Source organism: Colobus angolensis, unplaced genomic scaffold, assembly GCF_000951035.1.
Source record: "Colobus angolensis palliatus isolate OR3802 unplaced genomic scaffold, Cang.pa_1.0 Scaffold48, whole genome shotgun sequence".
Classification (NCBI taxonomy): domain Eukaryota; kingdom Metazoa; phylum Chordata; class Mammalia; order Primates; family Cercopithecidae; genus Colobus; species Colobus angolensis.
The window spans coordinates 12283090-12297529 of record NW_012118265.1 but is presented as its reverse complement, the minus strand read 5'-3'; the positions used below and the strand labels follow the sequence as shown (position 1 = coordinate 12297529).

Genomic DNA, 14440 nt, shown 5'->3' with positions numbered 1-14440 from the left:
ATTTTCTAGTGGGGCTCAGGATACCAAGAAAGGTCTATTTCACCCATATTAGAGGAATTTCTAATCTCACGATGACCTTGTACTTGCCTCCATCATGTCAGCATGCATGCGAGCCAGCCGTTGCAACCGTACTTTCTTTCTTGTCCTTGTGTTATAGATGGTGTCACCCTTCTTTAGCTCTCCCTGGTAAATGCGAACGTAAGTTAATTGTCCAAATCGACCTACCTAGAAGTCAAGATCGGGTAGGGGCAGGAAGAATAAAAAGAAACATAATAATCAAAGTACTGAGGAAAGCTTCATAAGTCCCTCCGAGTATTCTCTACCAATTTTAGTAATCTATCTTACATACTTCATTCAGTTTATTGTCATAAACTAATACTAGCTTTGAACACAGATAAATGGCTGTTATTCATCAGTCTTTTTGGTATCACAATCTAAGTTATTTCTGTTTCCTTTGAAATAAGCTATTAGTATTAGAACAAAATTTTTAAATTTTTTACATAATAAGGAAGTATCTTTTGCCTTCTAACATTATTTCGTAAGTTTAATACAATAAGATATAAAACAAAACAAGGTATAATTGGAAAAACAACAAAGATACCATTAGAAACAGTAGGTGTGTGCTATACATCTAAAATACAATCTCTGACAATCATGTGGAAAATTATGCAAGTAAGAGTTCTGCGGCTGGGCTGGTCGCTCAGGCCAGCACAGCCTCCCAGGCCAGCTGGGATTACAAAGTGTAATCCCAGCACTTTGGGAGGCAGAGGCAGGTGGATCACCTGAGGTCAGGAGTTCAAGACCAACCAGGCCAACATGGCAAAACCCCATCTCTACTAAAAACACAAAAATCAGCCGGGGTTGGTGTCGCACCTATAATCCCAGCTACTCAGGAAGCTGAGGCAGGAAAATTGCTTAAACCCGGGAGGCAGAGGTTGCAGTGAGCCAAGAACTCACCACTGCACTCCAACTTGGGTGACAGAGTAGGTGAGACTCTGTCTCCAAAAAAAAAAGAGTTCTGTGAAGTGATTGAATATACTAGCAGTGACCAATTAACATATATTTAAAAGTTCCCAGTTCTTACCATGTTAACTGTAGGCTTAACAAAGTAGCAATCGAAATCCCAACAGGAAATTTTAAACATGTGATTAGTGATTTTAAAATTCATTCAGAGGTAATAGGTAAAAACAGAAATTTTTCAAAATCTATGGTAATGAGATAAAACTAACCCTGACGTATGTAAAAACATATTAAAATGCTTGAAACTCACAAAATTCAGAAACAGCACAAATTAGACTAACCACCCCAAAGAGTACAGTATAAAAATCTAAAGTATAAAATATATTGGTCAATGGATGGTAAGGAAACATGACAAATCAATGGAAAAGGAAAAAAGGATGTGCATAAAGTACTAACTGGACAAATGATACTCTATTTGGAGGCAGAGGAAATACATTTAGATCCTACCCACCAAACCAAATTCCAGCTGAATTAATGATGGGGAAAGAAAAAAAAACATAAAAAAGTAGAAGGAACGAAAGTAAATATTAACAAAATATATACAAATAAAAGGTTTCTAAGGTTAAAAAATAAAAAATGACTAAACGAAAAAGACTGACATATTTGAGTATATAAACTTTAAAGCACTGATTGCTTTTAAAAATCAAAATGTATTTCATCAAGATGAAAAATTACAATAAAAATTTTCATTTGTTAAATCAGTAATGATTTTTAAATAATACTCAATGATGATATTCCTTGAAATAATCCAATACATTAATTTGGAGAGTACGAATGCAATCTGGCAATATAAACCATTAAATATGAAAACATTCTATGCTTTTAACTCAATAATCACTATTCTGGGAATCCTAAGAAAATATTCTTATAGATGTATTTTTAAAAGCTTTACATGTAAAAAATTTTACTGTAATGTTTCTATTTTTTAATCAAAAAATTTTCCCCCTAATTTTGGAGGTAATAAATACACTGTAAAATATTTTTAAAGTAGGAAAAAGCCCCCAAAATATAATCCCATCCCAGAAATAACCACTCTTAACACTTCCAACTTATCTACCACTTTTCCCCACTTAAAATATTATGAACAGAAGGAACAGCATTTCCACAAAAAGCCCATCCAGTCCCCAAATCTTGGTTTCTAATGCCATTTTACTTAAAAAGGAACCAGTGCTCCTTGGAGAATGGCTGACTCTAGGGCTAAGACACGGAATATAGAAGATAAGCCTGGAGCGTCTTGTAGTGCTGGCAAGTAAGGAAGTATTCAAAAAGGCAAAACATTGGAAGATGTTAAAGGAACACAGGAGCCAAATGGGAGTTCCCAATCGCCAAACCCAGTCACTCTGAACGACAAATGACATACTCAAAGTCATAGTCATGATTATAACTCAAAGTTCAAAATACATATACATGAGTCCATACTGATATTAAATAAGTGATTGTCCAAATAAACAAATGAGCAGGGAAGAAAGACAAATCTCCCATTCAGAAGAATTCCAAATAACTTATGTAGATACTGCCCCTCAAGAGGGTGGAACATAATTCCCCACCCCTTAAGTGTTGGCTGAGTCAAGTGACTTCCTTTTAAAAAGTACACTATGAAAAGGGGAATAAAAAAAGTACAGTAACTTTATAGCGGAGAAACCTGTCAAACACTCTCTCAGCCAGGCGTGGTGATTGAGGTTAGCTTTAACAATGATAAATCATGCCGCAAGTCTGTACCTTGGATATGATGCGACAAGAATAACACTTTACCTCGATGTAGTCCTCCTAAAAACATGACTCCAATCTAATCATGTGAAAAACATCAAATAATAAACCCAAATTGAGCGACACTCTACAAAAGAGCTGACCAATACTTCTCAAAAATGTCAATCTCGTGATAAACAAGAAAGTCTAAGAAACTGTTACAGCCTAGGAGAGCATGAGGAGACATGACAATCAAATACAACACGGTCCTCTGAATGGGCCTTCTGCAGTCCTCTGTCTAGTGAGACGGAAAAAGGACCTAGACAAAAACTAAAGAAATTCAAATGAAGTATGGATTTTAGTTAATAATAATAAACCAATGTTGGTCCATTAGTTGTGACAGTGTATATTAACAATGGAGGAAACTGGGTGCAGGATATATAGGAATTCTGTGGACTATCTTCATAACTTTTCTTTAAAATATTCTAAAATAAGTAAGTTTGTTTCTTTTTAAATCACAAACATCTTTTCATGTCAAAAAAAAAGCATTTCAATATAACTGTTAAAGTCTGAATAATGTTGCACTATAAGAATGTACCTCAGTTTATTTATCAAATTGTAATTACTGGGCATTTTATTTTTATTTTTATTTTTATTTTTTCGAGATGGAGTCTTGCTCTGCCGCCCAGGCTGGAGTGCAGTGGTGCGATCTCAGCTCACTGAAACCTCTGCCTCCCGGGTTCAAGCAATTCTCCTGCCTCAGCCTCCTGAGTAGCTGGGATTACAGGTGCCTGCCACCATACCTGGCTAATTTTTGTATTTTCAGTAGAGACGGGGTTTCACCATGTTGACCAGACTGGTCTCAAACCCCTGACCTTGTGATCCGCCCGCCTCAGCCTCCCACTCCTGATCTTGTGATCTGCCTGCCTTGGCCTCCCAAAGTGCTGGGATTACAGGTGTGAACTACCGCGACCGGCTGGGCATTTTCAATTGTGTGTGAGATTTTGGTTTTATAAGATGAGCTGAAGCTAACATTAATTCGCTACCCTTCATTAGTTCCTTAGGACATATTTCTAGAAATTGACCCAATGTTATTTATAACAGTAGAAACCTGGAAACATCTAACAATTAGGAAATTTTAAGCAAATTTTGGTGTATCTACTTGATGCAGTTATGCTACTACTTAAAATGTTTAAACTATTTATAGAAACATGGACCATTATCTATTGTGACATTAAATAAAAAGAGCAAGACAAAACTATACAGGTAGTATGATTTAGGTAAAAATGTACACTCTTCAGGCAAAGAGAAGAGACTAGAAAGAAATGCACCTAATAACAAAAGAACTATCATGTCAGAGCTTTGGAAATTCTCTATCTGCTCCTTCTGCTTTTCCTATCTTATGCATCTTTCATAAAGGTCAGAGTCATTCTGTAATAGGAATAAAGCCAAGAAGTAAAAACATTGTACAGATAGCAGTTAAATACATTAGAAAGCAACTTACCTCCAGTTTAAAAGCCAGGCCTACAAACGGGTGGGAATTGTCTCTACTGGAGTTCATTAGGATTTTGGTTTTCTCTTTTGTGTCACTTAAAATAAAATAAATATAAATCTATGAGATGTAATATTGATATTTCTTTTATATCACTTTATTTCATCAGGAAGTATTATCTGAGAAAAAGCACGTGTGTGGGATATTACTGGTGTCACACATAAGTAAACTTTCACTGAAAGAGATCAATAGAAATAAGTTCTCAGCTGGGCATAGCTATGCCTGTAATCCCCACACTTTGGGAGAGCGAAGTGAGAGGATCACTTGAACTCAGGTTGTGGTGAGCTATTACTGCACCACTGCACTCCAGCCTAGACAACTGAGCAAGACTTGGTCTCAAAAAAAAAAAAAAAAAAAAAGTCTTCAGAGCTTAGCTTAGTTACTACATAGTGATAGGTCAAGAGTAGACTAAAAAACACAGAAATGTTCTCATAGGGAAAGAAAAGAAAATAATCAATGAGTGTTTTTTTTTTTTAAGTTTGTTTGTTTTTTTTTTTTCTGAGACAGAGTCTTGCTCTGTCGCCCAGGCAGGCTGGAGTGCAGTGGCGCAATCTCGGCTCCCTGCAGCCTCTGCCCTCCGGGTTCCAGCGGTTATCCTGCCTCAGCCTCCTGGGTAGCTGGGATTACAGGCGCACACCACCACGCCCAGCTAATTTTTGTCTTTTTAGTAGAGATGGGATTTCTCCATGTTGGTCAGGCTGGTCTCGAACTCCCGACCTCAGGTGATCCACCCGCCTTGGCCTCCCAAAGTGCTGGGATTACAGGCGTGAGCCACTGCGCCTGGCAGAAGTTTGTTTCTTAAAGTTTTTTTTTTTTAACAGTATGTCTGAAAACATCTAGTCCCAAATGAGAAAATTTTCTAATGATGTAAACCTCGAGAGATAGTAAAACAAATCATACTTTTAACTCAAAACAGAATATGATATGGGAACTGATATAATAAATATTTTTCTATATATCAAAACTGATACCCAAATAAAAACCATGATTATTTGTAAATTATGAAAAAAAATCACAGACATAACTAGAAGAACCCATCCTTAAAATCCTTCACAGTGCATAAATATGAAAGTATTTCTGCATAAACTAAGATTCAGTTTTCAAGACTTACTCCTCCTGATTGAGAATAGCATAGTTCTGAACTTCAGATGGATTTGGGAGGTATTCTAAAACAGCATCTAAAAGAGGCTGAACTCCTTTGTTCTTCAAGGCACTTCCCAAAAATACAGGAGTAAATGATCTTTTCAGAGTAGCTCTTCGAATTGCTGTCTACAAAAGAAAACAATGTAATGGTAGTTAATGTTAAAATTACATGTTGTGCTTCAAGTCAATTACAAACGAATAAAATGAACTCATACTCCACTCTTTGGAGTGCTGATTCTAATAGAGACTAAAATCAGGTCCCCAGTGAACTTCAGGTCAAAATACAAAGAAAAACATCACTTTCTCCTTCAGGGTGGGAAAGTGATTTACTACACAACTGCTTTTGACACTCTTGGAATCACTACTTGTCACTAATTTTCAATTTGCTAAAAAAAAAATACATATACACATAGAAAATAGACACACCAAAAGAACACTGCAAAGAGTATGCTACAACTGTGTAAAATGGAGGAAAAAGTAATATAATGCAAAACCAAAAGCCTATGGAAAGATATACCAGAAACTATTAACTGGTAACCTGTTTCAGGGATGGGGAAGAGAACTGGGAAGAGAGAAAAAAATAAAATAAAAGGGTGTTTACTGTTTACCTTTGTATACCTTTTAAATATTTAAACCATATGAACATATGCTCGATTAAGAAACATTTATCTTTTTCTCTTTGTAAAGAGCATATACACAGGAAACCAAACAGTACAAATTTCTCATAAATTATAGGTCATGACAGTAGTAGGCTCTAGGTCCTGCCCCAGCCCTTAGTGAAACACCACCAATGTGTCTGCTGGCTGAACAGGCCTTAAAGAATATGTAGTGGAGCTTTAGCTCTAGCAGCTGGAAGAGGCCAACAATAGTGCTGTGGCCACAACCAACAAATGAATAAAATGACCTGACACTCTTTGGATAGAAACTAAAATCAAGTCCCCAATAATTTAAGGGTCCTCAACAACTTTTCTCATTTGAAGTTATTATATACCTCACTTAAAAAATGTAATATACCACGTCAAGTATTTTTTGAGGAAGCCAATTATGTTAAATAAATGTACTGAGGTTTCATTAATAAAGCCCATATATAAAAGCATCATGTCCCCTCCCTACAAAAAACAAACAACTTCTTTTTGTTGTTAATATAAGACTTATTTTGAAAGCACTTGCCTTTAAATCAGAAATCGAGGGGATTTTTTCTTCCAGAAACATCTCACCAAGCTGTTCATCTGAATTGGCAACACATTCAATTAGCTCCTGCCGGTGGTCAGCGGCCGCCGCCCTTAATTCAGCTGGAATCTCACCATATCGAACAATCTGACTAAGAAAACAAATATTTTGGTGCTTTAAGGATATTCAACTTGATATATGAAGGACTAATGAAAAAGATATGATTAAGGGTTAAAACATTTTTTTAGGTAAGACAGAGCTCTGATACATTTGTGTTCAAATGGCAAACAAGACTAATGCATACCTTTAAAATGCACACAGAATAGTAGATAAATATACTGTAACAGGCAAGTTTAAAGTCAAAGTTGCACTACCAGTAACTGAAGAGCTAAAGCAGTCCACTATCATGAGAAAAAAACAAATCTCTGGTTTTATAATAGACATCACATTCTACTTTTCTGCATATCAAGTTTTACAGAAGATAATGATAAAATATATAACACAAAATCTTCCCAATTTAATGCAACCTGGTTTATCCTTACTCAATATACAGTAAAACACAAGTTCAAAACAATGACTTGACAAAGTATCAACTAAATCAAAGTTTAAACTCCTCAGTGTAGTTTTTACTGTATTCTAATTATTTTAAAACTGGCAAGCATGCAAAGTAATAATAGCATCCATTTACTGAATACTTATAATGCAGTAAGCACTAAACTAAATATCTGACAAGCTATTTATTTGATCTTCACATACTAAATAGCTTTTATTATCTGCATTTTCAGATCAACTAACTTACACAGGCAAAGTAATTTGCCCAACACTGTCCTACTAGTAAACAGAAGAGGTAAGATTCAAAGCCAATCTGTCTGGGGCCCATCTGAGTTCTTGAAAATTCTATTAATTATATTCTTATTAATCACAACATAACAATCTCTAGCAAGCAGCACTTAGGAAGACCTTACTCTATGCCTTTCCATCTAATAACAGATCATACACTTTTTAACAAAGAATATCCCAATTTAAAGGGTGACTAAATATGGCAGACTCTTCCATCTGTGACATCAGTTCTCCATTCCTCCAGAGGCTGAACAGATGAAATTACAAATAAAATGTTCAAAGCTAAAATGGATATACTTGGTATGATATTTAAAAGCAGTCTGAAAATTTTTCAAGGTATTTCTTTTAAAATGGAAATTAATATAAAAAAATAAGCATTTCAGAAAATACATTCCTAACTTTAATAAAGATAAAAGAAGCCATTTCCAAGGAAACAAAAAGTAACTCTTAATATTCTAAGACTCCCCACAGCCTCAGATCTTAATTTCAACCTCCCTGGCAAGCTCCCTGCTTCTTAGCCTTTCATGTGTCAGAATCATCTGTGGATTCCTTTCCAAATATACATACAGTAAACTAGGGCTGGAGAAGGGTACATGTACATTAAGAAGCTGCATCTGTGGTTCTGATGTACAACAAAGTTTAAGAGTCTCTACTTCTGACAACAGAAATATGTGCCTTGGTAATTCTGGGAAAGTGGATTTATTCATTCATTTACAAATATTTTTGAGTCCCTATTATGTACCAGGCAGTTGCAGGGGCTGGGACATAGTAGTGAATAAAGTAGGAAAAAATAAAATGAAAAATCCTGCCTTATTGGGCCTTATATCCTAAGGAGTGGAAGGTAAACTTTGCTGTCATTACTCAGTTGTCACATAAAAAGTGAGAGAAACACCTTATCCCCTGGACAGACTCCATCCTTTTCCTGCTTACAAGATGGCTGATGAAGATAAATTCTACAGTTCACTGATCACAATGCCATTCACCCACCGGCCAGACCTGCAATCCCAATTCCATAGCAGAGGAAGGAAGTCCCTCAGGAAGTGCCTGTGGAGAAACTACCAGGCTCCAGAGGTCACTCCTCAGAATAAAGGATCATTTATGACTCCTCACATTGTCTAGATCAATGTCACTCAAAGTATGGTCTGCAGACCTCTAAGAGCAGCATCAACTGGAAACCTTCCAGAAATGCAAACTATGGGCCCCACCCCAATGGACTGATCAGCATCTCTGGAGGCAGAGCCAGGACTATGTCTTTTAACAAAGTCTCCAGGAGATTGTTATGAATGCTGAGGTTTGATAACCACCAGGCAATTGCAGTACTTTGTAGGTAAAGGTCACTCAAAAGCTGATGGACCAAATACCACATCAAAAAGTTACCAATTTACTTCTTGCATTTCCCAAACTACATCTGTACAATTTTAACTGTTTTAACTTGTCAATCTTTTTTGTCCATGTAATTATAAAGCAGGAGGAGCAAATATTTATCCCTATTTTCTTCCTAATTTTTATCACAATACCCCAGACCTGGCAGGTGCTCTATAAAAGTCCACAGAATGAATGAATAAATGAACAAGTGCAAAAAGTTATAATACATTTACTAACCCAAATTTACTAACCCAAACTGAAGGCCTCCTTTCACCACACCACGTGTGCCATAATGTGATAGGAGTTTATTACTCAAAAAGTAACACAGTCTCTCTCAGAATAAATACTAAATAAAATGGGGAGCAACAAGGATTAAAGGCATTAAAACAAAACCATCTCAGAGTATTCTTCCAGCCACATTTCAAAAAGACAGTTACTCTGGGTTTGATGAACTTATCCTTTCCTTCTTTTTAATGCTTTTCAAAATTTAAAATTGTAATAATGTATTTTTAGCACTTACCCAAAGTCTCCATCAAAATAGATGGCTCGTTCCTCAATAAGATCTATAATACCTTTAAAATTACCCTCCAAACCAATGGGTATCTGCATAAACGCTGCATTATGATTTAGTTTAGACCTGAAAAATAAAAGTACACTTGTTTACCTTTTTTCTTTTCCCCTAATCCCTTTGAAATGAGTATTTTAAAAAATCAATGGCAGACACTGGAGAACTGAGAAGGGTGTTACCATCAGGTCAGAACAGAAAATATGAAGCTGTTGGGAACAGACTGACAATGTAAGTCAAGGAGCTCAGGAAGCGACAACCCCATTCAGGCAACAAAAAGAACTCCAAAATAACTGTTTTACCATAAGATCCCCAGATACACTGGATCAAAAGCAGAAGGGGGAAGAACAGATAATGGGGGGCTAGCCGGGAAATTAAATAGTAGGATAGTTGAGCCCACCTTTTATTTATTTATTTATTTTTTGAGAGAGTCTCCCTCTGTTGCCAAGGCTGAAGTGTAATGGCGCAATTTCCGCTCACTGCAACCTCTGCCTGCTGGGTTCAAGCGATTCTCCTGCTTCAGCCTCCTGAGTAGCTGGGATTACAGGCGACTGCCACCACGCCTGGCTAATTTTTTGTATTTTTAGTAGAGATGGGGTTTCGCTATGTTGGCCAGGTTGGTCTTGAACTCCTGACCTTGTGATCCACCCGCCTCAGCCTTCCAAAGTGCTGGGATTACAGGCGTGAGCCACCGCGCCCGGCCCAGGCTCAAAACTGAATAGAAACGGCATACTGGCAAAAATTCTCATTGGAAAAGAATATGCTCTAGCTATCACTGTTTAGTCTAGACTCTAGACTCCCATCAATAATTAGGGTTAAAGATCTAAGAATCACCAAATATTTGAAGGAAACCAAAAGCTTGAAAGAGAAATGTGAACTTAATAAAACTTATCTCCAAGAAGAGAGTTACTAGAGGAAAGAAAATAAAATGTAAAGACTTGAGAAACAATTACCTCTACTGATAAAAATGTTGCAATGAAAGAGAAAGTTTATGAAAATTAAGTACATAATTGCTGAAAAAAAAGTTTTAAGGCAAGCTAAATAACTGAAGAGACACAAATGAATACCAAATTAGTGAGCTGGAAGATCACCCTCAAGAATTCTCTCATAAGCCCAGTGCAAAATTAGAAGGAGACAGAAAGAATAAGTACGATAGAAAGGGTAAGACATGAAGGTCAGATCTAGAAGTTCCAGATTTTTATCTGCTTTAAAGAAGTTACAAAATGGAAAACAAATAAATGGGAGTGGAGAAAAGAATAAACCGAAGCAATCAAATAAATGCTAAAACAGTGTTTCCTTGGAATTCAGAAGATTCGGTGAAAAAAGTCCATCTATTGCCAAGCATAAGTAACATAAGGACAAAAAGTAAAAACATTTTACCAAAAGTTATAAATATCCAACTAAGAAAATGTTCATTTTCATATCAAATATGTCACTTCCATCAGATTTTTTTGTCATCAGACACACCATTCTCAGCCTGTCCACTACCACAAACTTTATACCTATTTATCCATCAACTGTGCCATCTGAAACATAAGTATGAACTCTACAGCTACACACGCACATCTACAAAAGGTGAAAAGTGAAATTCTGACTCTTTTTAAAGCTTTGTGAAATATACAGTATTGTGTAAAATTTGAAATGCTATAAATACTACTGGTTCTATCTGGTACAGAAAGGAAGTGTTACTGTTGTCCTAGAAAATATGTTTCCATCTGAAAACAAGAAAATCTCATCTCTATGGCAAGCTATTTAAGGGCATAAATTAAAATGCTTCAAGGAAAAAGTAAAACCAAAGATGATCTTTTGTCTAAATAAAACACGAGGCATTTTTAGAATCTAGATTGTAACTTCTCTAATAATAGCAAAACAGTATAAACAGACTGTTTTCTGAATTCATCTTCAATTTCCCTAGAATTTAAGTAATATTGTCCCCATTTTACAGAGAAGGTAGCTGATGAGAACATACCACAAGCCAATTTACTAAAATCAGTGTTCCATTTACTAAGTAACTCACATAAATACATTAAAAAAGCTAAATTTAAGAATAAAGTTTAATGATAGTGAATTAATCATCCTTCTGGATATAAGATTTGCTGTCTAGATCATCACATCTTCTTTGTTCATTCGAAGGCTCATTACCTCATTTGCTGCAGGGCCCTGGCTGGGTTGGAGCCCAGTCGGTCCAATTTGTTAATAAAAGTTAGAAATGGAACGTTGTAGCGCTTCATCTGACGATTAACAGTCATGGTCTGGCACTGTACCCCTCCAACAGCACAGAGAACAAGGACTGCACCATCCAACACTCTCAGGGCCCTTTCAACTTCTATTGTGAAGTCCACATGCCCTGAATAAGATGAAGTATGACAGGGTCTTAAAGAGCAATCTGAATTTTTAACATATGCACTATTAAAAGTTTTTGTATCTCTGCTCATCACAAAAGTCTTCTAATTAGAATGTAGATTCCTGAGCTCACCAATACTATTCATCAACCCTTAAGTGGAGGGCCCGGCAAGACCACTTCAAGAAGATACTAGGGCACAGGCACCTTTAAAATCAGCTAGAATATGTAGAAGGCAAGAATCTGCCTACTCACAATTTACTTGCACAAAATTTTCAAGAAAACTACATAAGGATGAAGTGCTCTAGGTCCTAAGTTAGGTTTCTTTAATAGGAATTCAGTGTTATACTTTTGAGTATTTGACACTCAAAAATTAATTGGGTCATAGTAACAGAAAGAACCAAATGCGCTTTTGCCAAAAGAAGCTGCAATAAAACCAAGAATCCAACTCACCAGGAGTATCTATAATGTTAATATTGACATCTTTCCACATGGTGTAAGTGGCCGCTGACTGAATAGTGATTCCTCTTTGTCTCTCTAGTTCCATGGAATCCATGACAGCACCAACTCCATCTTTACCTTTCACCTAAACACAAGCACAGCAATTCAGACTTTCTCTGTTCCTGCATTCCAAGAAAGAAAGAAAACTTAACTGAAATGGAAACAGTTGTCAGGTGCAGGAGCTCATGTCTATAATCCCAGTATTGTGGGAGACTGAGGCAGGAGGATAATTTGAGCCCAGGAGTTTGAGACCAGCCTGAGCAACAAAGTGAGACCCTGTCTATAAAAACTTAAAAGAACACCAGAACACAGATACTTAAGCAACTTTCAGATAAGCCTGTCAAAGGTCCACTGTTACCATTGTTTTAATCTTTCAGGTTTATAAGCTTTAATAAATAATGGCAACAAAACAATTAAAATCAGGTTCTAATTCATCCGGAATCAACCATGAATATATACCTCATGCATCTGTGCAATTCTGCCAGTGTAGTAAAGGACTCGTTCTGTTAATGTAGTTTTCCCAGAATCAATGTGAGCTGAGATTCCAATATTTCGTATTTTTTCATTAGGAATAACCCCTGTTGAAGACCACCGGCAGGCATTCCAATTAACCTGAAAAAAATAAGAGAGCTCAATTCTACGCACCTTTTATAAGAGAGAACAACAGAGAATTAAAGGAGTATGGTGGACATTATTTCTCCAAGAAATCTCATTGGATATGAGATAGCTTGAGAAAGGCACCAGGGGAAACGTTTAAGCCTGGAACTCTTGTAATCAGAGGAGAGACTACAAAAGACAGAAAAGACGTATTCTTTTAAATTAATTAATGAATAAATTTAATTTAATTAAAATGGGAGATAATTTTTATTGAAAATACACACTGGGGCAGATAAAATCACAAAGACAGCTCCAAAAAACTTTAATAGAAAATACAAATTTTAGCTTAAATTTAACTTAATTTTTTCCCTTTCTCCTTTATTGTAGTTCACAGATGACAAATATGTTTGAGAACCTACATGCTCTATGCAGTGGTGCTAATGGCTCCAAAAGATTTACAATTCCCTCGAAACAAAAACAATTCATGAAGTTTGTTTTAACTTTACTCTGGGGGCAGGGGATGGGGATCCCCATTAGATGGAATTAAGATACAATATAAACCTTTCCCTATAGGACTGCACTTTCACAATGCACAACTATTTATGGGGAAAGAGAGGCAAAAAAAAACAAAAACAAAAACAAACAAAAAACGACCTTAGAAAAGGTGGATAAAATATGAAAGTATTTGAGTGACAGGTACTTTTAGCTGATTAAACCCCAGGGATACCAGAGAGCAAAACAAACAAGTTAACGAGCTAATGTGCAGGCACGGAGGGGCTTTTCAGCACTGACGCGCGACCGCCAGTATTCGGAGCTGTCAGCCAGGAAGACTCAGGGGTGTCACTGCCTTCCATGGCCCAGAAGGGACCACAAGGTCTCGGGAATGGTCCCGATTCAGCCTCTCTGTGCTCCAGTACCTGCTTTCTCTGCCATCCTAGGGAGGCGGGGGCCCTTCCGCGCCCCAGAGCCGCGACAGCTGCGGCTCCCAGCAGTCTCATCGCAAGCACAGAGCACGCGACAACTCCCGTGGCTCCGGGTCGGTTCAGCTGCCGGTAACTCACCCGGAATCGGTCAAAGTCACGCCGGCGGCCAATGTTGTAAGAGCACTTCCGGGGCAAAGGACGCAAGGAAAAAGAGAGTGAGGAAATGAAAGAGGAGCAACTGGACTGGAGGCGGAGCAGTGCCTACGCTGCTCGCGCGCCGTCTATCGACTTGGAAGAGAAAGTGCAATCGCTTTGCGTTTGCTCCCAATAAGACCACACAGGTGTATGGGTGGGGTAGGGGAGTCCTTCTTTGGTCTTCGTCTTCTTTTTCAAATATTACCTCCGTGTTAAAATACAGCCTTTAAACATGGTCGTTACGCCTGTAAAGCAATATGGAGAAGTGTATGTAACAGAATTTAAGTAGGTAAAAAGCAAAATTATCTATTACAAATATATATATGTATATATATATGACATGGCCTGAAAAAGAAAGTGGAAAAAATATAGTGAATGAACTATCAATTACAACTACTAACATTTCAAAATGTTGTTATTGTTCGATGTCAGATATCCAGTCCATATGGAAGACTGCATCCTTGACTATTCTGCTTGGATGTGTTAGAGGCATGTTGAACTTAACAGGTCCAAAACTGAGCTTCGGATCTTCTTCCCCAAAC

General features: G+C 37.0%; 1 protein-coding gene across 3 annotated transcripts in view; it reads right to left on the bottom strand.

The window, feature by feature from the left end:
* The window catches only part of GFM1 (G elongation factor, mitochondrial 1), a 45844-nt gene extending 31738 nt beyond the window's left edge, over positions 1 to 14106 (bottom strand). Inside the window, exons 1-10 of one of the 3 annotated variants that reach the window (XM_011959043.1) lie at positions 13698 to 14106; positions 12643 to 12795; positions 12136 to 12268; positions 11484 to 11688; positions 9297 to 9413; positions 8399 to 8455; positions 6572 to 6722; positions 5370 to 5527; positions 4211 to 4295; positions 88 to 225 (exon numbers count right to left, since the gene is read on the bottom strand). In XM_011959043.1, coding sequence (XP_011814433.1) covers positions 88 to 225; positions 4211 to 4295; positions 5370 to 5527; positions 6572 to 6722; positions 8399 to 8455; positions 9297 to 9413; positions 11484 to 11688; positions 12136 to 12268; positions 12643 to 12795; positions 13698 to 13778 — 1278 coding nt within the window. In that variant the 5' untranslated portion in view covers positions 13779 to 14106. Of the gene's footprint in view, positions 1 to 87; positions 226 to 4210; positions 4296 to 5369; positions 5528 to 6567; positions 6723 to 8398; positions 8456 to 9296; positions 9414 to 11483; positions 11689 to 12135; positions 12269 to 12642; positions 12796 to 13697 lie in introns of all 3 variants that reach the window. The other 2 variants (XM_011959045.1, XM_011959044.1) reach the window with 2 other exon arrangements.
* Between the last annotated feature and the right edge of the window lie 334 nt (positions 14107 to 14440).